We start from the raw sequence: 27,142 nt of genomic DNA on the forward strand, positions 1-27,142 counted from the left end.
ATCGTTCAAAAGTCAAATTGATGTGATCGATATTGATAAAGAGATCCCGTAATATTAATTTTCTCTCCGAAAGCTTTGACATCCGTGTATGCATCTTTAGTTAGAAGCGGATTAGAGTACTGCTCTTTGGTCTGGTCTCCCCACTGCCAACATTTGAGTAATCATGTGGAGAAAGCTCAAAAAAGAAAAAGTTTTCCAAAATGTCTGTGTTTGACGTTAACTGGGTATTATAATTATTAAAAAGAGCCCTGCATGTATTTTAATCTCCCTTCTCTGCTGCTTTTAGTTTTAGATCTGACTTATTAAAATGTACTATTTTAGGGAAATGTTCTTGTCCTTTCCCTTTTATGTCCATTGCCATTTTATGCACCATTCAGACATCTAAGGGCTCCGTCTTTATTTCAAGTTCCAATAAATTTGCAAAATTTGCTTTTATAGGGCTCTTACCGTATGCAATGACATTTAAACAGCGATCTTTTTACCTAATACTGTTTTTAAGATATTTATGTCAAGATAATTTCATTCTTTAAGTCAACTCATTGTATACATACTGTTTGAAATTACTGGCAAGGCAATACATCAGGACTTTGGCTTACCAACCTTATTACTTCTATGTTCTTTTACTATTTTTATCAAAATAGTATTTTTATCAAAAAACTATTGTTAATGTCTACCGTATACGCGTAAAGTCATCTCTCTCTCTCTCTCTCTCTCTCTCTCTCTCTCTCTCTCTCTCTCTCTCTCTCTCTCTCTCTCTCTCTCTCTCTCTCTCTCTCTCAGAGTTTGCTGTTTCAATCCGTAAGCTACTTAACTGCTGGTCAAACTACTTCTTCGACAGGGATTTTAATGAAAAAAGACTGGTATAGATTAGATTAGATATACTTTATTGTCCATAAAAACATGGAAAATTGTCTTTAAACATCAGGACCGCTATAAAACACCAAATACGGACACCACCATACAAAACAATACAATAGTTACAGGCAAACACAGCACAATATTAAAAGTTCGTACTTAAAATGGTGTTTGCTCTGGTTCTCCGAACGGAATCAAACATATTCATATTGAAAACAGCAACTGCTGACGGTATAAATGACTTCTTAAAAAGATTCTTCCTAGCCCTGGGCACAAGTAGACGGCGTCCCGAAGGCAGATATTGAAACTTGTCATTCAATGGGTGATATTTATCACCAAGAATGGATAAGCCTTTCCTACAAAGAGCATAAGTATACAGTTCTCCAAGATCTTTTAACTTTGTCCCGACAAGTCAACAACATATGTTTACAATTTTCATTAGTCGCATTCTCTCTTTAACAGAAATATGACCAAACCATGTGACAATGTTGTAAGTTAGAATGCTTTCAATACAGCAACGATACACAGAAACAAGGATGTGACTGCTAACATTGAAACTCTTTAGCTTCCTCAGAATAAATATTCATTGGTGAGCTTTCTTATAAATTTTGTCTGTATTCTCTTCAAAACTTAACTTCTGGTCTACTATGGACCTTAGATATGGAAATGATGATACTATTTCAACCTGTTGGTTGTCAATGGTGACAGATTCTACTTTTTCTAGCTTTCTGCCATTATTAAGAACCAACTCTTTCTTTTTTTTGATATTTAAGGTAAGAAAACTGTCTTTGAACCATGAACATGTGACAAAATGAACATGTGACCTTGCGAAATAACCGATTAACTACATGAAAATTAATAATTGCACAAAAATAGGGGGGAATGTAATTCTAATTTTATCCTGTCACACGAATAAAGCAAGGAATAATTATGTTAACAGTCTTCTCAAACTTATATAACGTCTGAACTGCAGTAAACTCGGTGATATGTGTATCCGATTTGAACTCATAAGCCAGGGTACCTGCTCTCTTGCAAAGGCCAACTGCGATAGAGTACGAGGTGGTCTTGAAGAATATATGAGTCAAGGGTAACGAGATACAAATGAACTTGCGCAAGAAGAAGTATTTGTTCGCATACAATCAGCAAAATAAGCCACTTTGCAGTCCTTCTGTCATGGCACGCGCCCGCAACGGCTACGGACGTAGATGGAGCTTCGTTTCTGAATGAGCGTTTGCTAAATTATGGACTTTAAGGTTCATCGATTTGATTTGAAGTGTATATGAACCCAGCATATGAAAACAATAGTATTCGAGATACTATCACAGTATAGATGTACCAAAAGGATCGAGTTTTCCAATGTCATTCATGCTTCGAAGTTTGTAACATTACAGGCAACGAGCGACAACTTGCACAGCTCACGGCTTTTCATGCGTGAATCGATGTTGTTTCAATGCATATCAGCCTGGCTGTCTGGTTGGCTGTTTCATATTAAATGTATACAGTCACCTGTAATCTAAATATGCCCATATATGGTCAAAGGGGCGTTCCTTGGTATTCAAAATGCCATGTGAAGGCTCTGTTTTTAAAAGCGGCCACCCGCTTAAACTATGTGATTGGTTAGATGTTCTATTTCCATGGTAACTGTGGAAAAATTGGAAAAGGTGACAGTACACCTTTAAAGGTATGTCAACAACGGCCAATGTGTGATTGGCCTTACTTGTGGTACACAGTTGAAGTTTTGCCATGGCTAAAACCGATTGAGATATGTTTACCTGCAGCCACCCCATCCATGAAGATAAATTACGAAAGACGGAGAGGGAAGAAGGGAATCATTCTGCAATTGTTGACGTCATTCATGACAATACAGGCACGAATTATTGTGGTACAGACCTCTACTGAAGACACCAAACATGTACCTCATTACTTTCCTTTCGAATCCAAATCCTCCCTTCAGCAACCGCGCTGCACGATTTCGGATTGAAATGTATGCATTGACAAGCCTTAGGAATATCCTGCCAATAAGTGTCTGCGATTTTTTCTCTGAGTCTCCGTTCAAATTATATGGAGCCACTATTACAATTCCTTGAAAAGCACCTTAGTCTAACACCTTTAATAGTGCATAACGAAAAAACAAAGGCATATAAAGAAAATCACAGAACGGATATGAAGGGTATTACCAAGGCTTGTCGATGCACAAATTTCAACCGGAAACCGTGCACGTGTAGCGTGTTTACTAAAGCGAGGTAAAACCGATTTTTGGAAGGTTCAGCAAAACGCTTGTCACATGACTATTATGCAAATAATGACTATGTACTGTGCTACGTCGTATTTCCTAATGTCAGGGCTTTCAGAAAATATATACTTTATTTGGGTTTGGGACTTCTATAATTGAGAAAAAAATAAAAATCTGAAAGCCTATCAGATAAACCTACATACCTATTAGGTATGTAGCTATCTCAATGATCTTTCATATCATGAGATATTCTTAATCAGATGCCTGGAGCTGATAAATCTGGCCAAATAAATTAAAGATATCATGATAAGTCAATAATAAAACCTATTTGGCATTTCCCCTAAGGAGTAAATTACACAAAACTTAAGTGACGAATGCTGATGTCTGTAGGTGACACACACATTATACTGACTGCAAGTTTCATTTCGGCTCCTTCCTAATTTTCATATTTCATGATATTGCAATTGACACTGTACATGAAAAAAAAATAACATAGGGTTTAAGTCCACTACGTATATATCAGCTCTACTTGTTATCGAAACATCCAAAAATCTTTATAATATAGGCAAAAGTGGACGACCATTTTCAGAGCTCTCAGTCTATAGATTGCCACACATGCAATTGCAATTGGTGTTGTATATTAATCTGCGCAAACAGTTTCCATGTTGAACACAGTCGTACATTAAACTCGCCGATGACTGACCGTGCTCACTCTCAGCTGTTGCAAATCTCAAATGCAATCATGTGTATATTGCTATGCTTACCCCACCAGTTTGACAAATTCTTTCAAACAATTGATCATGGATTATTGTTCACATATGCCTTACACTACTTGTTCGTCTTCGCGGTAGCCGAAAATCATTATATCCGATCGATTTCATCCTGTGTATTCACCTACGTAATGTAAGCATACCCTCAAAATATTTATTCATTTGTCTCAAGCATATACACCACGCAAATACCATAGCTTGGCTTTTGTTATCTCTTTCGGCAATAGCGATTTTTAAGTAATAAATAAGGTAAGTGATTCAGAAGCGGGAAATCCAAATACATTGTGAACTCCCCGAATAAATGTCGTATCTTATCAAAAAAGCGCCAAGTCACGGGGCGGCTCTCAGGCTTGGTCTAAGTTTAAATCTAAATTAAATGATCAAGCGTGCTACAAATGACGTGAAACACTGAACTCAGTAAATTACTTTTCAGTGACGAGCTTGTTAATGATTACATAATATGACATCATGCCATAATAATATCTCTAGCAAACAACATTCATCATTCATCTCGAACTGAATTCAAACATTCGGTGTTAATTGCGATGACGTGCTTTTGTTGCCATGGAGGTCCCTTCCACTAGGTTTGTGTCACGCTCATGGTCAGAATAATTACAATCGATATCTTGTGGCTTGTATTACCAATTCTCTCCTAAAAAACGCATTGTTTAAAATTGATCCCTCCACCCTGACAGTAAAATCACTATAAATCGATGGTGTTTTAATGTTTAAACTCGCTGGTCAATCAGAGTCAAATGAAAAACAGTATCTCGAATAAAAAGGAAGATTCCAATATCAACATTTACCAATATGTAATCAAATTATTCCTTTGTTATGCAAATTTATCATTGATGCAAACTCCGATGGCATATTATGAACATCTCCTTGGAACCTCGACGTTGGTGGTGCTTGTTTAGGGCCAAAGTAATGAAACGAAAGTGGATTCCCATCTTTGTCCTTCAAGAAAGGCCAGAATCCGAAGAGATGGACTTCTTTGCAGAATGGGATTACACTAGTACTGAAGAGTAGACCTAGAGTAGAAAAGAAAATGCAGTGAAATCAACGAGAATAATAGCAAACATGCCTTACAAACGTTGCCATGACAGTGTTCTCGTAGAGATGCTGTAACCTGACTCGATTTGTGAAATATGCAAGAATGGTAAAATTATAGAACTATACATTTTTTCTAGAAACAAACGTTATAAGCGTGACCTCCGCATCCATCTCAATGCATCTTAATACTGTCGCCGTGTTCAATTTAGGATAACATGTCTTATCACATGAACTGGTCCGTATCACCACCTGTGTGACGTACACCAGTACAGATAAAACAACTATATTACCCCTGTTGTACGTCATCAACTTTTTTCCTGCACTATTAATACCGTTCGTACTGCATATAGGCGTTGTCGCGACGCTCGCGAGCCCAGACCGATATATGTCGTGATCGATGTCGTGCACTCATGACATTTTTACGAAAAGATGACTGGACAAATCCAGACATGGAAACATAGAACTTAGAAGGCATGTCCAACGAAATTTCGAGTCGCTAAAGCTTTAGCTGTTCCAAACAATCAAATAGGGGCGCCGTCGACCGTTTATGGCTCAGTAACGTCATGGTTCCAGTCAAGTCGTATGGCTGAATGTGGACGTTGTGCCTTGCGATGAACACATAAGCCACACCTCAAGTTAGAGAAGGAAGTTCAACTGGATTATACATGGTAAGCTTAAAAGTGCCGTATGGTTTTCGGGAAAGCGACATGGAAGGCAAAACATCATGACATTCGACGAACTAAGATAAATTTCCTTCATTCGAAATTATCGATCGGAATCGAACTTTGGATGCAGCAAAAACGTACAGCTGTTGCCTGAACTCTGCAGTTCAGCTCTGTGGATGCGGATTGATGAGTTGACACCGGCGGAGACTGGTGACGGCAGCGTTGGGCCCACAAGCATGGCAACGAGGTATATACTCTGTGTATCAGCGAACGGAATCTTTAAAACCCACGGCATCTCTAAGAATGAGAACTACTGTTTCAATCGTGTCGTTGCATTAACTTCATAAAGCTATTTTTAAATATTCTAAACAACTCTGAATATTATGGCCATCCGTCGCTAGCACGGTGAAAGCTATGTCCGCCGATGGCCGACTTGCTTTGGCATCGGTCATTTGCACATCCCCTGAGTAACGGGCCGCTTTACTCATTAAATGACATTAATCCGCGTAAATAAAACACATATCACGACAAAAATAATGCAGTTTGTTACAATAATTTTGATCCATCCACATCAAAAGAAAAATAAGAAGACTGTTCATGTGATAAATATATTATCCCATGTAGTGAGTTTTTCTGTGTTCGACGTCATCGTATTTGAATATTTTTCGAGGAGCCGCACAACTTCCCGCCTTCGGCTCGAAGTTGTACGGCTCCGCGAAAAACACTCGTATACGATGACGTCAAACTGAGAAAAATACACTTCATGGGATTATATATAAATATATGTTAAGAACATGGCAATGTGTTATGAAATAATTGTTTAGTATATCGTCCTTCAGCTCAAATAAATGCAATATGTAAAGAAAAGTTTTGTTTATTCCATAGGCGCAAGTCCAATATCGTTATATGAAGTGAAATTTTAGTGAGACATAGGGATGATATCTGATATTATTACGAATGCGTATATAGTTATCCTTTGACATCGAGCACTGTAATTTCCTGCTAGGTGAATACAACAGTTTCCATTTATAATACTTAGCATTTATAATACATAAACATGATTGGAACTAGTTTGGGAAAATAGGATCTTTGAGTTGTTTTATTTTATAAAAAGTGTCAGTCACGCCATGCAGCTGAATATACAATATTATAAACTACTTACAAAAACAAGTGCATTCCACAAAAAGTAAAATTAGATGAGTATAATTTGGTGATTAAAGCAACATAACTGCAGGGTCCTTTTCTCCCAAATAATTCAAATTATTTTATTTTGCGTACCACTTGTAATGTGCTTGCTAAGTGTCCCGCGACCTTGCCAGAACTTCGTGGCCGACATCATGTGACCTGGATGAGGAAATATTACTTTATTGTGTGTAGAATTTAACACATCCTGGGCGCGAAAGGCGATCTCGGTACAAAATTTATAAGCGAAAGCTGGTATGTAGATAGTTGTGTTTCCATATTCTGTTTTTACATCTTGTCGGAACATTTCAGTCCTATTCTCTGCCAGTCGAGAGTACCTGATGAGGAACAAAAACAAACGGTGACTACTTCGTCCTTTAACATCGTATTGAAAAAATCTACAGTAACCAACATTTATGAATCACAAATACATAAAATTGTTACAGTATTGTCAGGAGTGTTTATTCTAAGCTGTAAAGCACGAGTACATTTCAAGGATCAAGGCCAATAGAGGGAGATTTGCTGCAACTTTGGGTGATATCAATGTCACCTATAATTTACAAACTTAACCTTGTCTAAAGGTACACTATTTTGTTAAAGACATTAGTCAAGGAAAAAAATACATTACGCGCAACGTAAAATGGTTTTGTTCTTTGAAAAGTAAATTACACTCCAAGCGAGAATTCGATTGTCAACAACAATATTGAATGTACACACACATGCGAGCACGTGCTCCCCCCTGAAAAAACACACACATTCGCTCTAAGGATAAGTTGAAACAGGGTTTTTAGATGAGATTTTTGGCGTACAATGTGCATGATTTTACAGGTAAAACAATCGTAAATATAAAGGTAAAAAGCTATAATTAAGTCGCATCTACGTACAACACAGCCATTAAAGTAAGTGTGTAGCTAAACCTGCTTATTTTGTCTGCATGTTCATCTGGAGACAAAATATAGTAATGAACATATTCACACAGTAACTATTACAGCATGCCTTATATTTGAATTGCTTATCAATTCTGTCACTAATGGTTAAGGTGGAGCTGCATGATGCCAACACAGTTTTCTCAAAGCAATAGTTCTCATCAAAGATGACAAGGAAATCTCCTCATCTATATATTTTCAAAAAGGATGAAGTGGGAGTATATTAAGGGTAAAAACCTCCATTTTAGTATTAATGATAAAAATTAATTTAAGTCAAAACTTTTACGCTTTTTTTCCTTAAATGTAATATTAACTTGATTGAAGAGTATATGTAGAAAAAAACGACTATTTTATTTGGCATTATCTATCCTCATTCTAAAATGGCAAGGGTTTAAAGACTGACCCTCGAAAAATTTATTAAAATCATGATAAGCAAATTTAAAATGCCTCTCATTGAAAATGTAAGAACTTCATTGCCAAACAAAATTGTCGTTTAGTTATATAGCATTTAAAGAACATAATGTGAAATTTTCAGAAAATTTGACCCAGCCAGAGTGAGAGTGGAGTTAAATTCTTTTGAAATTTCGAGGGAAAAGAAACCAGGAAATCGGGTGTTTGCATATATTTGCATACGTTAACGCTACTTTATCACGCAACTTTCGACTGCTTGACAAAATACAAGGTGAACCTACCCAATATTTTAATTTTTGGTTGACAGATTAGTCAAAATTGAATAAATATTTGCGAAAATGTGATTTTTGAGTAAAATATGCTGTGTTGGGTGCAGCGCCCCCTTAAATCAGGAAGTGCAGATCCGTGCTGAGCAGGTTTTATATTATTTATTATTTAAAGCAAACAAAATGTTCTGCTGTATAAAGTACTGCAATACCATGGCAATATTTTGAGACCATTTTGCGATGATATAATGTGTGCCAAGTTAGGTCTAGAACACAAGGTTCAGCACGAAATGTATCGCAGTACTACAACTTTATGATGTCAGTCAATACTGCCAATCAGGTCAGAAGTAAAAGGTTGAAAACACTTATGAAAAGTTAAAATTCTCCCCTGAAATAATGGAATAATAATAACCTATACATGCAATGCACAGCACGATATCGATATTCCAGCGTCAAATCATCTTTCGTTGTACTTTAATCGATTGTTCCGTCTGCTCATTTTACACTGACTGTACACAATACATTTGAATGAGTCCATTAGTTAAATTTAGGTTAGCCTATCAATCGATGTGCAGGGATATTCTTACCTTGATACTAAAATACTTGGATTACACGTGATGAGACTTGTCTTCGATCCAACGTCATCCATAAAGTTTATCGTCTTTGCAAAATTAAACCTGCATAAAAAGATATTCTGTTAGTAGAAGTGGAAAAATAAGTGTGAGATTTTCACATTGCTTCAAGCAGATATGCAGATATGCCATTAACATTGCATTTTCTGTCTTAGGTCAATGTCGATAAAAGTAACAAGAATGTTGCATGGACATAAATCATTATGCGTTATTTGAAATGTTTGCAGCGGGCGACCCTCACCTTGTTATTATTTAAAATAGTAATATCTCGCCCACTAGTTTCTACATCATTTCCAAATTGGGAAATTGCCGCTTGCTGTCTTACATTAAACAACATTTTTCAGTGCAATTCCAGAGAAAAAATACTTCCTTCGTTTAATGTAAACAGTTTCAATTTTTTAATAAGCCTTGTTGATTGTCCCCGAAGTTTTCTTTACTCTTGATAACCATGATACGACTTTCGTCGACGGGGATTATGCAATAAGAAAGCTTATAAGCAAAGCCACTTTTGGATTACAGAAATGCATTAACACATTAATGTAAAAGGAAAGAAAGATGACTTAACATGATTTTAAAAGGGAAAAATTTACGATGAAGATAAAATGACGGGTCACAGAAGAAAGTGAAATTCGATGAATTAAGTTGATGATAAGATACCTTGTTTGATACGGTATCATTAAAACTTTACAAAATATTTTTACAATAAGTAATAAGTGCCACTATACCTAACGACAAATTCCGCTGAATCGATCTCATTTCCACATTGGCTTCCCAAAAGTATCCCACTACTGCCAACAATACTGCATTTCTTGAACATATTCCGTTTAAACGGGGATTCCTAAACGAATGCATATAACTCGACATAGTGATTATCATCATCATAATCATCATCATCAGCAACTACAACACCACCACAATAGACTACGACAACAACAACAACAACAACAACAACAACAACAACAACACAACAACAACATCTTCGTCATCATCATCATCATCATCATCATCATCATCATCATCATCATCATAGTCATTATAATGATGGTGACGACGATGATGACGAAGAAGATGATATTACTATAATTATTACCATAGTTATTGTTATCGTTTGGTTGGTGTTGATAATATTGTTTTCCTATGACGTTGTTGTCGTCGTTGTTGCTGCTAGACTGAACGAATACTCCTGAATACATGGTGAAATGATGTGTTGACCAGAAAACATGATTAAAAAAAACAAAACAAGAAACGCTCCCTAGACTTCAGTATGACACGAAAAAAGTAACGTGTCAATATTTCAGTCGACACTGTTCTTTATGGTAGTAAGCGCGTCGAAAGCAAAAGACTTAATTTTTGTTTCATTTAAACTTTCCCTAATAAGACATTCAACCATTTTCTTACCAAGTCAATACCATAAATCAAGGTTCATCGTACAAAGTCTGTAAAAGAGAAACGCTTACCGATATGCGAAATTCCAAATCGCATTGATTCCTGTCAAACAATTTGTAGGCCAATATTTTTGTATAAAACTTAGACGACAAAATTGTCCTCACTCCAAGAGCTTTGAGTGAGCTCAAAAAGCGGGTAAAGAACAGAGAGAGAGAAAAGCCGTTTATAAAGGACTGGAAAAATGAGAGTCTGAATATCTGTGCCAAAAATACTCAAAAGTAAACTTATCTATGATTTTTGACTATTTTCTCATTCGACGCTTATTATAATGTGTTTTTGTCTCCACCGTCTAAGAATAAAGAGTAAGACTTACCTTGGGAAAACGATTATGAATTTCTGGCGTAATATTCAACATGGACTTTCTCTGAGCTTCGTACTCTAAACTGTCGTTTATTTTAACAGAATCTTGGGTTGTGAGAAACATATTTGAATTGTTGCACTCTTTCTCCAAAAGAAGCCTTAAAAAATAAAAAAGTATACATAATGATATCAATATACTCTTTGTACATTTTACAACATTTGTTTGCCTTCTACTTTTGTGCGTGTGTGCACACTAGACCATGCCAGTTTTTATGGAAATGTTAAGAGCTGACAGCATAGGGTTGTAAAGCCAAACCCAAAACTAACTCTATCTTACATATTCTCACTTAAACTTTAGTATGTCAGTCGACAAACGATAACTTGTATCGACAAAAAACTCACTAAAATGTATCTGCTTTAATCACCAATAAATTGAGTCCGGTCTTCTCAAAGACAAGAACGAAACTGAACCGTGCCGGTTATATCAGAGTGTAGGACAAAAATCAGATTGCTTATTCAAAACTCGAGATGTTTAACTCTGTAATTTGAATTTTACTCCTGTTGCTCAAAAATAAATAAATAAATAAATAAATAAATAAATAAATAAATAAATAAATAAATAAATAAATTAATGTGTTTGCGAGGAGATTGATTAATATTGTGCCGTTTATCAGTATTTTTATCTAATACCTTTTTAAAGGCTTGATTTTCGTATCGACATTAAGAGACCATGCATTTTGTATTTCCAAAAAAAATCAATCATTGAATCGTCATTCTATGAAATAAGCATAATTTCGAAGCGAAGTCATTACTATGTAAAACCCAACAATGAATCCTTCAATTTATAGTCTTTATACGGGTCAATGAATGTTTTACTTGATTTAATGTAGTTCAAGGTAGCCTTATCAAACATACATTATTTGAAACTTTAGGTAAAACGAATGCTGCTTTAAGCAAGAATTAATATGTGTTAAATACATTTCGTAAATATACTAAATTTCACAAGAATTTTAATGAAAGCAATTTTGAGAATCTTTGAAAAGGTAATCATTATGACGACTGACTCACTGACACTTCTCATGGCTTTCAAAAGTATGAACAACAAAGAGATGAATTTGAAACAAGCGTATAATTCGTAGTTCCAAGTATGGTGATCTTATCAAACTTAATATTATAGAGGCATTACTTTGATTTTTCATCTTTTCAAGCTTTATTACCAGGTTATTGAGACAAAATAAAAGTTGTTTGTCGAGTAAAGATATAATCTAGGGGAGATCAAGAGAGGATTTAGAAGAAATAGACAATGTGAGGATAATGTATTGGTCTTGAAAGGTGCATCCACGCTGAGAAAAATAAAATTATTAAAAACTAAACAAACTTACGTTACTTTAGCAGACTTTTCGAAAGAATTTGATGGCGATATTGTCTCAGAATTATCTTGTGGCATGTTGGGATAAGGTAACATGAGTTGGGAACAAGCTTACATTTTAATGATATTAAAACATATTACTTTGAATAAAAGGGGTGTTAGAGGATTGTGTACTCAGCTCCGATCTTCTCTCTATTAATATTTACTAATTTACAAATACAAAAGGAATCTCATCTAGGTGTCAGAATCGATGACTAGTTAGTTCCAGGCCATTGTTTGACATATGATGTTATAATGAGTCGAAACAACGACATACAGAGCAACATTCTTCCAAATAATGCGTGAAATTTGCAAAAAAAACCAAACAAATTTAACAAAACGAAAATCAATGTCTAATAAGATGAAATTGAATAATTATGTTAAATCGGAAATTTACTTTATCAATTTTGGAAATTCCTTTTAAGGGTTAAACAAAAATGATGTTTGTCTTGCTGTATTGGAGGGTTAGGCTGGACTGATCTTCACACAAGGCTTGTCAGAACAGGTGTTAAATATCTAAATAGACAATTAACAAAGAATGAATCATAATAGGACCATAGTCACCATCGTTTTCTGTGAACTCAATAAACTACTAAATAAAATCAATGTTGAATTTTGACAAAGTATGTGCATAATAGTTTGATGGATAACTGGCCAGCTTCAGATCCTCCATCACACAATGCATGGTTGAACAGTTTTAAGGCTTTAAGAGAACTCTGGGTTTAGCCTTGTTGCCTGCAGGGAAAAAAATTGAAATCAGTTGCAGGTTGGATGGAAATGCACACCAGCCGTGAGAAAGACCTAACTTACAATTTAATGAACTTAATCTACTAAATTTCACTTATTTTTCGGATGGCGGGGAATTTTATCGGGGAAACATAATTATTAATGCAAACGTGAACTTTTACATGATCATCAATGCAAAAAAGACCTATTCTGTGAAGTTGTTAGCATAGTTCTCATTTTGTTAAAGCCTACTTGATGTTATCCTTTGTTTTTGCTTGTCGTTGTGCTTATCTGACCACTTATTCGAATGCGTAGCCATATCTACAAATTTGTAGAAACGAAGTCAATATAATACATGAAAAAGTAATAGTCGCGTGAACACAGATCATTAGATTGTTGGCATACAAGTCGATATATATTCACACTAAATGTTCATTATCGAAGTACGATGTACATCTGTAAAGGATTTGGCTGTCATCCTTAGTAGCTCCATGGACTTCTCTGAGCATATCGATAATGTAGTTAAGAAAGCAATGCGTAACCTTGGCTTTTTAAAGCGTTATTGTAAAGATTTCAGTGATGTTAAATCTTTAAAGACTCTGTATATCGCCCTGGTACGCGGCCTCAAATACTTTCATGTTATCTGGAATCCGTGGCAGAAGAATCTTGTTGATAAGTTTGAAAGTGTTCAAAAGAAATTCATTAAGTACTTGTGTTTTAAAGTGAATATGCGCTAATTCATTAGGATACACAGAATTATGCAAATTTTTTAATTTGCCTCCTTTATACAATCGTAGGAAGGTTTCTGATCCTAGCTTCCTGTACAAATGTGTTCATTCTGCGGTAAATTGTTCTCATTGAACTCAAATCCCACTGAACGTTCAACGTAGTCTACAGGTAAACCTACCATTTCGGGTACCCTTTTCCAGAATCAATGTTCGTAAACACTCCTTTATGCCACGTGCTTTGAGCACTTATAACAATATTTCAAAATGGCGCTCGAGTATTGACATTTTTGACAGATTTAGCCTTTTTAAAACAAGTTGAATGAATTATTTTATTCATGATTTGTATGTCCTTTGTAACTGCCCTTTGCGTAAATTGTATGTTTGTCTGTATTTTATGTATTTTTTGTATATTTTGAGAAGCCTGTTATTGGGAATTTACGAATAAATCCGATAAATAAATAAATAAATAAATAAATAAATAAATAAATAAATAAATAAATAAATAAATTAATTAATTAATTAATAAGGAATGAAGATTAAATCTCTCATTAAATCTATCTTCGCTCGTTTTTTCTGCTTTCTTCATAGGCGAAAATACCCTAAATAGATAGGTTGTTGACATAATTAATATTGTATGAATACGATATGTACATTACACACACACCTGAATTCTTCAGCTGCCGTCACGTTTGATGTCCAGTATGTATTAATGCTGTTATACGCATTAATTGCCAAAATTGACTGACTGTCATTAGATACTCCAGATGAGCTGAATATCATCTGTTTTGAAGCTTGTAGATTTGTTATGTTCCGTTTGCTGTTTCCATTTTTTTCATTTGATTTCGATGTTTTCATAACAGTCTTAAACGTTTTGTTCCAAATCGTTGCATAAGTTGTATCTATTTCCGGCCTTTTTTGAATGTTTGTTACGTTGCTGTTTGAACAACAATAAAAACTTCGACTTGGAGATGGCTTGAGGCGTATATCACAAATACTTGTGGTGAATGGTGCTCTACTGTATATTGCCACTAATGTTATGATTGTACTATAGCAGCACAATACCACCAAGGCAATACGGGTTCTATATTTCAGTGCATTCCTGAGCCACAGGCGACGAAAGCCGCACAGATACTGCAAGAGAAAGGCGGAGATCAGTTACAATAAAAAAGTCAATGTTTTCATCGCATATAACCGGGACTGAGTAAATGGTATGGTCCCACGTGCCCTTATCAGCATTTTGATGTCAGAAAAATTTCAATTTCAGTTCTCCAGTTTTGTAAATCTTGAATCCACCGAAGCACGAAACTATATTCATTGAATACTAACCAATCAGAGGTTTCTATGGAACCGATTTAGTTTGCAACTACCGTCGATTGTGCGCTCCCACTATAATTTACAAAAAATGACTCAAAACACGTTTACATGAATTATTTCCGAGTCGCTGCTAGGACCACGTGACTAGGTTTTTCAGGATTATTGTAATACAAACAAGCAATTTGAACAGCATGCTATGTTAAAAAATAATGTTTTTTATGTTAATTTTGCTAAAGAAATGATTTGTCTTGAAGTGAATCAGGAATCCATGACAAGTGTTGTCTGTTTTCCGTTCTCCACAAAAATTAATCAGAGCTTGAGAGTGCGGTAACTCAAACTTCATTATTCTAATAAATCCCTGGTAAAACTTGTCGTTAATTCTCCCTCAGATCGCAAGTTGTCCAACGTCACCCTGTACAATGACGATCATGTCTCTGAATGTAATCGACGCATAAAAGTCAACGAACAATCAACACAGATTTCAATGAAGCTCATTTCAAGCACCGAAACATTTTTTTCTCTCTATTCAGGTACATGTATATTTTTGTTTAAAATGAAAATTCATATTTTGAGAACACATCCAATAAAAGAGCACAGAGCGTTTCAAATGTGATGAAAAGAAAATGAAAATTCACGATTAGATACACGCATAGTCATAGTATAACCTGTAAGCTCTCTGGCCGAACACATATATTGACGGTAAAACTGAATGTAAGCAACAAGGTTGACTGACAAATAAAGAATATTAATAACAGTTGCGTTGTGTTTTTTTTACATTTTCCTATATACGGAAAGATAGCGTGTGGTATATTACGCGACATTGCGTCAATGCAATAGAACCGTGACAATTTGCAGAGTGTGATATGACAGAACACGGCATACCTTTTCCATTTTTCTAGATTCAATCACGTTACCAGTTATTAGTCACGGTTAGCACACGGGGCTAAAGGCCTGATACGAATGACTGCTACAAACCTGCAAATTAATGATTGACATGTCAGCAACATTGTGTACAGTGTTAATGGTGAGTAGGCCCTAGTTACGCTTTTATACGTCTTGGTACAAGATGAAAGGGTGATATAACATTTAGTCACTATATAGGTGTACAAGATTTTTCAGGGGAGTTTACTGAACTAATGGAGAATAACGTCCGACGAGATCTGACACTTTTTAAACCAAAGGTTCTATCTCTGTCTGCCTGTTTTTATTTTATTTTATTTATTTTCTCCCTGTCTCTCTCTCTCTTTCTGTCCCTCTACGTGGGGAGAGAGAGAGAGAGAGAGAGAGAGAGAGAGAGAGAGAGAGAGAGAGAGAGAGAGAGAGAGAGAGAGAGAGAGAGAGAGAGAGTGTGTAACAAAATATCATGCTAACGGCGAGTTTAATAACTGTTATTCTAAAGGTGCAAAGTTAACTACGCTTAAGTGAAAAATTTATTGTTTATCATGTGGCCGTTTCAAAATGTAGTTACTTGGAATATGTCAGTTTGGCGCCCTCATGAGACTGTCATGGATATTCCGTGTAAGCTGATACACGAGACAAGATTGACATGATGCCGTAACTACTGCATATTAATATTATAGTATGTGCTTTCCAATATTTTCCTCGCAGAGTGCTTGGATTAGTGGGCCACAGTAACAGGTTTTATTGAGTTTTTCTCAGTCATGATAAGAGAGAGTTTGTGCCTTATGCCACGCTGTTAATTATCAGTTAGCTAAGGGTCCTTTTCTTTGTGTGAGTTGAGTTGGGTTTCAGTGGCGAAGTCCATGGTCGACACCGAAGTGCGTAGACATCGAAAGTGACACCAAAGTCACCTAAATGGATGGACCAGAGATTCTACCCTTCGTGCATGTACAGTTGAAGTGTTATGGCCTTTGCCGACGATAGTTTTCAGAGACTTGGGTAAGAACTGAACATTTCCCGTCCTCTTCAAAAGTTGAGAACTTTGAGAAACTGTCTGGATGACGAGACTCTGTTATACGTCAAGTGTGTTAGATCCAGAACAGTTCACGGGAAAGGAGCACAACGAGTGTACACTGTTACAAATTGAGAGGAGAGACCCAACGATTGCAGGAGGACTGTAAAACAAGTCTGTTGTAAAAGTAGTGATCTGTAGGGTTGATAGAAAGGAAATTGACCATCGTTTGTGCGGATCTGCATCCACGTGTGATCTGGAATGTTCCATGAGTGACGTCATTGCCTCGTGATACAGCAACGTCGAGGGAACGTCGCTGGAACTGAATAACGATCGGTCGCGGTTATCAGAACTGGAAGAAATTTCTCGCGGCTACTGCCAGGACTGTAGAGAATTTCTGTAAGGTCGAGCGCTTTGTGTTTGAATAACTTGAACGGACAGTGCGATTCAATTATTCATTTCATAGAGTTTACAAGTTCTGAGTGTAATTTATACCCTGTATCCTGTGTACTGTAATCAGTCTATCCGTATAGTACCAAGGGGAAATTGATGATTGTTTGATATCATATTTCAGTGTTTATGATTTTCAATATCAGAGAGTAATCACTACCCGGGTGTATTTACACGTGTATTTTTGAGATTGTATCTGTTGATGAGGGTTGGGTTCTCAGTGGTTACGGCGCCCTCTAGTGATGAGATACTTTAAAGTCTGTTGACAGAGTATATATGAGATTGAGCATTTAGTTGAAATTTATTTTTTTTGTTCATTAAATTATTTTGTTACATTCAGTTCTCCTGGTGTGTGTCATGTGTTGCTCCTTAGACTGTAGCCCAGACTGTCTATGCCAACGCTGTGTCTACGATTCAGAGGCCCTTTGAAAGAAATTGTACAGCTATTGATTATCGACTTCCACACACAAAGCCTTGTATACGGGGTTATTGTCCCTTTTAATCCTTTTTATTTAACATAATTTTGATAGCGGTTCAGTTGCAGATGCTTGGTGTCAGGGTATTATTTTTCCAATTTTTAAGAGGGGAGATAAATCCAAACCTAAAAATTACAGAGGAATTACCCTTCTACCCATTGTCAGTAAAATATATACACGTATTCTTTATAGTCGACTCCAGTTTTGGGAAGAAAACATTGCCCCTTTAAGGGAGGAACAAGCTGGTTTCAGGAAAGGCTATAGTACAATAGACAACATTTTTATTTTACACACATTTATTCAAAAGTACAGTAATGTAAAAGGTGGGAGATTTTATTGCGCCTTTATTGACTTCGAAAAGGCCTTTGACAGAGTAAATAGAACGTCCATGTTTTTCAAATAAGGGAAAGCGGGATTTTACGGGGAAAATGTATATTTCTCGTGTGTCAATTTATGAGAAAGTGAAATCGTGTGTACTGGATTAACACAGTTTTTTAATTGCCCATATGGTGTGAGACAAGGCTGTATACTTTCGCCATTTTTATTTTCCCTTTTCGTCGATGACCTGTATAATGAATTCAAGCAAGATTCATGGATAGGCAGTTGCTCGCCTAGCCTGGCACGGTAGAGCTTTCTTATCTACTATTTGCAGACGACTTGGTACTTATTACTTATTGCAGAAACTGCGATTAAATTACAGAGTCTTCTCAATCAGTTACAGATTTATTGTGTAAAATATAAAACAAAAGTTAATCTTGGTCCACTTCGTAAATACGAGCGTTGGTTCTATGAAGGGAAGAGAGTGGATGTTGTCTCATACTTTAAATATTTAGGTATTGTTTTCTCCTGTAGTGGTTTATGGAGCAAAGCCCAAGAGGTTCTAGCTGACCAAGCGTCAAAGCACTGTTTACAGTGAATTCAAAATTCCTTTATCTTAGGGCACGGTCATCGATAACACACGGCTGATTCTACAGTGTTTTCATGGTTTTGATGCGTATCACAGCATCAGAAGTTGCCGCAGCACCCTGTAAAATTTCAACGCTCAGTGCATAGGGGAAAGCACAAAAGTCCGGCTCACTACAGGACGTCACTGTAGTGACGTAGCGATGACCTCTCAACTTATGAAAACAAACAGTAATTCATTGTGTGATATCGATGACCATCGTTCGTCCTCTGGGCATTGCACGTCTTACATAACTGAAATCAAACTTTTACTAGGAAAAAAGGTCAGTCCTGGGATCTGAGTGAGGTTTTTCATGTGGATGTTTAAAAGTTGAGAGGTTACTGCTTAGGTGACTACAGCCTCGACCAACAGTTTTACGCTAGGAAAATGGTAGTCATGTCTGGTAAAGCTAGAAAAAGAAAAAGGGTCATATTTCAGTGAATTTTGAGCGGATTTCTGGGCGTGATGACTCCCTAATAACCAAGCTGTCGATGAGTGTTTGCAATTCGTAATTTGGATGGAAACTTTTCGACATATCGCCGAACAAAGTTGCGACAAGGGCCTATCGGGCATGACATGGACGCTAGTCTATGGAGTTGTCCATTGCTGTGGTGGCGGCGTTAATAACGTAAAAGGAAAACCGGCACGTAAAAGGCAGGAATCCAGTCTGAGAACACCACAGCTATGGACCCACGACTAAGTTCGTATATACGTTATACGCTTGACAGCCGAACGTCGTACTTATTACTATACTAAGTGAGGTTTTACTTATTTTGAAGACGGTCTACATCGATATCTCTACATTTCCAGAATATGCTTGATCCTCTCCGACTCATATTTCTACAGATGCAATTTTTGTCCTGTCGTTAATCATGACACTCAAACTTGAGACAATTTGCGGAGTGATGGCTATAGGGTGTCTGCAAGCCCTACAGTGTGTAAGTGTTTGACTAGATCAAAACATATCAAAAATGTAGTGTATTTTTGTCAGACTGAGACATTGCCAAAACTCACAAAGATGTATCGTGTATTTGTTGTCAGATTTATGTCAATGATGGCCGAATTGGGTGAACGTGTAACAATCAAAGTCCGTAGCACAATCAGTGGGTAAGTTATTTTGAGCATGTCTTCATACACTTGTCTTTTGAGTTGTCAATACATTTATTCATCAGCTGCGCAGTTTATTGGTGTCTAGTTTACAATTTACAACCCTTTGCTATCCTCTATCGTCAAACTATTCAGTTTACTCCACTCCGTCAAAAAACGTCATAAAATAGCTTAGTGTCAGTAGAGTAATTTTTGTAACACAATTACTAGTATTTTCCTAATTTGTTGATACTCCTACTGTTTAGGTATCACTTTTTCCACATTCGCCCCCATATGGATGTGCCACTGGTTGTGCAGAAGGAGGGCCACAACAAGAAAGATTCAAAGGCCATGTCAGTCATCATGCCAACACTAGATTCAATTCCAAGTTACCTTCACGATGCTGTCACCATAGAGGCTGATAAGCGGTACCCCAAACCCGATATAGATGGAAAGCAAGTAGGCCATGTACCAGCCAATCTTTGTAGATTCAAACTTTTGATTTGCTGTTCACAGCTGGAAAAGCGAGGGTGACAGGAACAACTATAGAAAAGTACAACATGGTTACTTGCTATGTAACACCACTTTAGACATCATCAAGGAAAATTCATTATGTTTTCGTTGTTTTACATAAGGAAATGTTATCCCCATTTCAGGTTATTTAAAACATTTATTAATATAAACAAAGGAAAGAGTACAGACAAACGAAAAATACGCGAGTGAAGATAAAAGCAAAGCTATAAAGCTTGAAGAGATTGAAAATTATGGTTAGAAAAACTTGCAGTGCTTCAGCTGATGGACGATCATCGTCGTTGACCACACACCTCTTTACGGCAACAGCTTAGCGTTACCCGTTTTGCGTAGAGCAGCGAAGCGGAAATTATTGCTCAGGTTCGCGAGAATGATGGACGATAGATCAAGCTTGTCTCAGAGACGTGATGTTATATAACACGGCCCAAGGTCGTTCCTCACCACCGAGGCATCGGTAGAGAGTAATTTGAATTTACCTATCGAGGAAACATTTGATCATGGTTTAGACAAACATTCCACTTTGCTAAAATACCGCAATTATACGGTGTCGCTCACATTTGATCAAAATCGGTATATACCAGTATGGGTACCAAAGATCAACAATAAATTGTCGTTTCTATCTGTTCAGTGCAGGAAAATTCTACGTTGATGTTATGACAATGATTGCTGCACAGTACAACCAGAAAAACAACAAGAAATATTTTAACTAGAAAAACAAGAATGACAAAAGTAATTAAGGTCTGAAACTTTAGGTACTGGAGGTCAACTTTAGCAACATGCATAGCAGAAAGGCAGCTAGCCCCCCTTAGTTTGACCATAGACGGTCTTCCTCCCGTCTACTGATGGTCTTCCTCCCCTCTTCTGTCTATGGTTTCAGCAGGTCTGTTAATATGTAACAGTTCATAAACAATGACAGGAAATGAGTCAAGTCAGTGGAGTTAGCCTGACATGCCACCACTCCTGCACATTTGCAGGATTTCCCTTTTTGGTACCTCATTTGCACATTTTTGACACTGATGTGTTCATTTGAACAAATTCACATCTCAACCCCTACATCTACCTGTACACCAAATAATGAGAACGGTAGCTTTGGCGGTATGGGAGCCTTTGTGTGTGACGGACATACATCCGCACATACCCACAAATATACAGACATACAGACATGCAAATCAGATGCAAATGAACTGATTCAGCTTATACGATAACCTCACATTGGTATACCACCAAATGTGAGCTAAAAACCAAAGAGCTCTGTGAGTAAAATTCGAAGGGTAATGTGATGATTTCTTTGGCCGAGCGGTTTTGTCTGTGGCTTCTGCGCTAGGTGATTTGGTACCATGCGTTGTGGGTTCGAGCCCGATTGAAACCATCGAATTGTTTCGGATACAAGGGCGCCATTTCCGAGAAGGGTGGGATATTAGAAAGACTTCGGATTTACTTACATGAAAGACTGTGAAAAAGCAATATTAACGACTTTCACTTATCCTGTAACTTAATAATGTCAGGTGCAGTTTTTAGTTAGCCAATTTCTTCTGTACACAGAACAACTCGGTCTTTATTTCAAAATTCTGGCAACATAGTTTTGATAATCATAATTTTCTGATATCTCACTTGAGTAGTAGAGTAAACGTGGACAACTGGGATGAAGTAAGAATTTTACACCCCATTTTATTCATTTATCTACATGAAGCGAAGGAAAAATTAACCATCCATGTAACTAAAGTATAACCCTGACCTATATATGAACTCACGCATGCGCAACAGGGGTTTGGCGCAGCCTGAACTAAGCGGCCCTGCTGAGCATGTTTATACACGTTCCGAAGGTGGGAAATTCCGTGTGAGTCAACCGGGTCATCAAACTAGCCTATATAAAGGAGCTTTTTTTTTTACACTCGTTGTCAGTCCGGCCGGTCGCGGAGTCTAGCTGATGTTGAACACGAAGTTCCTATCGGTGCGAACTAAATTTCATATCCATTCAATCCATAATGTCTTAAATATCTTTCCAGAGGTGGACTAAATCCTTCTTGTTTTTGAATTTCTAGCGCCTGATGAAATATGTCCTGAATAAGTTCTGACTCCGGAGCCTCCTCGTTCCGAAGGGTTGCGCCTTTTTCTTGTATTTGTGTAAGCAGCTGTTTATATTGAACATAATAATGTTTATATTTCTCTCGTCTCTTTGCTACACCAGTTTTCCCTTGTATCACATCAATAACAACACCTGGTATAGGAGTTAAGGCTAACAGTACCGGAACTGTCGGAATTGCCGCTATTACAGCAGAGCTTACAAGAATTCCTTTAGTAATATTAAGAGCCATATCAATTCGACCCATTAATTTATAACTTCGTCGATATGCAGCACTTGTTCTTTCTATGTAATCAGCCAATTGTTCAACGCTTTCAACAACTGAGATGTGCATTTTTTTTTACTGTATATGTAAGGGGGGATAAAAAATAATTGTAGTAATATAGAAAGACAATATGGCAGAAGGAGAAGATATACCACTCCAGGATTTCGATGAATCATATTTGAATGATGACGATGTTACTGCTGCTGAAACATCTTTTACCGATGATACTTTTGCAAACCCAGATCCATCAGTGGTTAGCCCACAGGTGGATATTTTAATTAAACAGAGAAGAAAAATTACAGAAAATATGGCTGAAGGACTCTTAGACAAATATAGGATTACTAATCCGGATGCACGAACCGAATTGATTTTAAATGCTAAGATTGAAGGTGGTGAACTGTATTATAAAGAAATCAGAGTTACAACAGATAAAGGAAGTAGATTTTTAGAGAAATCCACATTAAAAAAGAAGGCAGGAGGTTCTGAATTCGTAAATAAAGTATACGGATGGAGTGGAGTCGAATATCACTCTAGCGCAGAGCCCGAATTTGTTAGTTCAACATTGTATTCTGAAGATGTGAAAAACAATAAAATACCAGCTGAGAAGATGACGCCAGAAGACATGGGTATATACAAAGATGAACTGACAGAGTTACGGCAAGATGCTTCTGGTAATGCAGATAAAATACAAGCTTTTGAAAATAAAATCGAACAATGGAACAATCTAAACCCTGAATATAAAGCTATTAATGATGAATTAAGGATTGCGAATATGCGTCTTGGCGAGCTTAACAACGAAAAAGTTAAAATAAGGCTATTGAAAAGAGAAGCTGAAAAACAGTTAAAGGAAATTCCTGAAGATCACACCAAGGAAAAGAAAAAGCCAAGAAACTACTAGCTGAACTCATAACAAGAGAAGCTAAAGTTGACAATCGAATTGAATACGAAAATGGCAAGATCAGTGGGGCACGTGAAAGTCTGGCTACGACTAGGTCTCTTCGTGATGTAATTTCCGATCCAGAATTGTCACTCAGGCTGAAGCTGACAGAGTTATTTAAACGAAATGGTATTACAATCGCTGCAATACTGACTGCCCTTGGAATGACAATATCAACAATTGCCCTGGCTGTGACTAAAGGAGGAGGGGGAGCAGGAACTGGCGGGTCTGGTTCAGGTCCACCCAAAGTATATACAAAAGCGAAAGAAATTGTAAAGCAATTTGGCGAATGGTTAAAAACATTGGCCGCAAAAAGTGCTGCTGCAATACCAGGTTTAATCGGTTCCCTCGTCAGTTTTCTATTAAAAACAGCAGGATCGGTTGTCGGATTTGTTGGAGAACAGCTATGGATATTTTTAACTGGTTTAACATTAGTCATTATAAATAAAATTATGTATTAATATGGCATCAACATGTTTGGTGAAAAGAATATTGCAAAGTTTCTTTCTAAAAATAAAGACCTGTTTGGTTTCTCTGTCGAATTGGAATGGTGCAAACTCCGGCGGGTAAATCGTCATATCCTTCGAGCAAATCCAGGTGTCCGACTCAAAGATGATAATCTATATCATAACATATTAGCTTTCGTGAAGGAATGTCAAAAGACTAACTTCTTTAAGCGACTAGAATTCATAGCTGTATTCCAGGATACTGAGGATGACCAAGAGGCTCATCATCTCCAAGAATATTGGGTTCTTCGATTGATTCGCGACACAGGCAATCGATTTATCTTCAGGCAGACGGAAATATTTATGTAAAGATGTGATTTTTTCTTCTAAGTTATTATATACACGAAGTGAAACGTAAGATGTGATTTATTTTCTTTTTTTTCTTCTACTATATACATTACACGAAAAATGGGGTACGATAGAACATTATCACCGACTTTCACCAACCGAATACCGAATGGAACGAAGTCAGAAAGAACTCATCATGTGATTGCTCATAATCCAAGTGAGGCAGATCCAGGCCAGACACTTATCATACGATGTCCGAAGTTAGAAAGCGGAGTACTCTTAGTTCCAGATACTTTCGACCTGGTTTTTGATCTCGAAGTAATGGGAGGTGGAACTACCCGAGTAGTACAAAATGTTGCAAAAAATTGGTGGAGCGTATGAAACTCACATTTGAGGGTCAGACACTTTTCGATTTGAATAAATATAACCTTATTGAATGTTATCGCGATCTCTTCAAACATAAAAAGGAGAGAAACGAACATGACACTGTACGGAATTCAGAACGAAAATCTAAGAAAATTAAGAAGCGGTTCGGCCGATGCAGATGCTGCCGTCGTGGGTGATAATTTACTTTTTGACACATATAAAACAAAATATGCTATTCGTCTCACTCACCCCCTCATAACAGGCCATGGAGTTGCATACCCAAAAGCGTTAGGGAGTCATATTGAATGGGAAATTACGTTGGCACCCGCCCCCCAATTAATTGTCAGTAATAAACTGATTACAACCAATTATAAATTAAAAAACATTCAAATGGAATACGAGACAATTTCTGACCTCAATCTCGCGAGGTCAACTGCTGGTTATTACAACAACGGAAAAAGTTACCTTTACGAGCATATACATTATTTTAGAACAATCCCATTCAAAGAATCGGACACGGTTATCAATGAAAATATAAATGTACCACGACGTAGCATTAGAGGTATCGCTATACTCTTCACTAAAAATCAGAATCAGTCAGAACTGAACAGTGAACTTTTCTTTAACCCCTCCATTGAATCTGTGTCTGTAATGATTGAAGGCATTGCAAATAAAGTGTACGCTCAGAAGATGATACCAAGACAATTTTGGCGAGAGGTGCGACGGTATTTTGCTGAAGATAAGATTGGTGTGAAATTGATATAGATGAGGCCGATTATTTGAAGAATAAATTCTGTCTGTTTATCGATCTGCGTAGTTTTAAAGATATTGAGTTTCATGGAAATGGTTTAAAAGTAATGAACACAAAGGACGGAATTCAACTTGAGATCCTGAAGAAAGATACCGCGTGGGTTGGCGATGACGCTCACAATGATAATATATTTGCCCACATTTATGTTATCAGTGATGCCCAGGTCACTGTTGAAAATAGTAGATTAATGTCTTTACAATTTTAAACCCGTCGTCCGTCCTATCGGCCATGTTTCTGCCAACCATTCGCCCGTGTCTGGATTGTATAGCTGCACACGTTTGATATCATTTGGCGCCATCATGATTTTACTACGCTTTTCACTACGGATTTCTCCAGCCTTTTTCCGTACAAACTGTACAAACTGTGCCCGCTCGGGTTCCTTACCAGTTTCAAACAGATCCTTATAATCTTCAAAGTTCAAATGTTTTCTAACACAAACATCTTTCACCCCTTTATTTTTTTTCGTCTCCGAAGTTGGAGTTCGAAAAGCATACACTTTCGAGCGTATGCCGACAAAATCAAGAATAGGTTCACCATTCAACTCATCTTTAAATTTACCTATCACTTTTTTATTAATCTTCGGAAAGTTGGGTCCACTCATCCCACTAGTATCATATATAGACTTCTCACCATTCTTTTCCACATCTTCCCGAACTATATCATTGAAAGTTACGTCCGGGGAGGGTATTGGTACACTGTAAACAAAACTGTCAGTATCCATGTAGGCTAATCGTATTCCAGGGAACTTGACCCGAAAGTAATTGTAATGCGTCTCATACATAAGCAGCTTAGAAAGTTCCAGTACTGCGGCGCCGATGAAAACTGGTTTTACATATCTATGCTCATCCGTTTTCAGTTCCAGTAGGGCACTGTCGCAGGAATCACCATCCTCTTCGGAAGTTATGAAAGTTATATGTTTCATCTTTGGATTATACTTCTGAATCTTTTTACGTCCACTATCCGTGCCGTTCCAGTCCGAAACAAATTTAAAGTCTCTGTACTTTCGAACATCTTCTATTGTCTTACCGAACATTGCATTATTCATCAGCTTATAGAAATTCTTTTCGAAATCTGTCCTCCCCTTTGCCCTCATTTTAGTGTTAAAGTCAATATATTTCGCGAGACATGGAGCCTCATCGAAAGCAAGCACCCGATAAATCTTTTTCAATCTCATTCCCATCCGAAGATAGAATTCCAGCAACTTGTAGTGTAAGACATAGGACTCTCTATCCATCACACTTGTAATCAGTCGACCGCCCTGCCTCGGAAATTCATAGTGATGCGGTGCTAATGGCAAATCGCTGTGTTCTTCATGTAATTCGGCTGGGTATTCTAAGTCTACTTCTAGAAAACTTGGTGGAAAGGTGGCGCCAGGTCCCCACGCTCCGCCGTCTCGGGCCCCGCATTCCCATTCCTCCCACTCTTCCATCGTCATCCAATGAAGTCCGCCCGTAGGCATTGGTTGACTCATTGCCCAGCCGTAGAGATTGTTTGCATCGAGATATTTTATTTCGGTCACCGGCTTCTCTGGATCGTAATTCCCGCCGGCGGGGCCAGCGTAAGCCGGATGATT

At 37.2% G+C, this 27,142-nt stretch overlaps 1 protein-coding gene across 1 annotated transcript in view; it reads right to left on the bottom strand.

Moving 5' to 3' along the window:
* Window positions 1–863: 863 nt before the first annotated feature.
* Window positions 864–27,142, bottom strand: part of LOC139125368 (alpha-2,8-sialyltransferase 8E-like) — a 38,511-nt gene continuing 12,232 nt past the window's right edge. Inside the window, exons 2-7 of the mRNA XM_070691458.1 lie at window positions 14,266–14,732; window positions 10,753–10,897; window positions 9,719–9,831; window positions 8,949–9,038; window positions 6,855–7,096; window positions 864–4,889 (exon numbers count right to left, since the gene is read on the bottom strand). Coding sequence (XP_070547559.1) covers window positions 4,675–4,889; window positions 6,855–7,096; window positions 8,949–9,038; window positions 9,719–9,831; window positions 10,753–10,897; window positions 14,266–14,456 — 996 coding nt within the window. The 5' untranslated portion in view covers window positions 14,457–14,732 and the 3' untranslated portion in view covers window positions 864–4,674. The remainder of the gene's footprint in view (window positions 4,890–6,854; window positions 7,097–8,948; window positions 9,039–9,718; window positions 9,832–10,752; window positions 10,898–14,265; window positions 14,733–27,142) is intronic.

This window comes from Ptychodera flava (assembly GCF_041260155.1).
Source record: "Ptychodera flava strain L36383 chromosome 3 unlocalized genomic scaffold, AS_Pfla_20210202 Scaffold_25__1_contigs__length_14229661_pilon, whole genome shotgun sequence".
NCBI classification, from domain to species: Eukaryota; Metazoa; Hemichordata; class Enteropneusta; family Ptychoderidae; genus Ptychodera; species Ptychodera flava.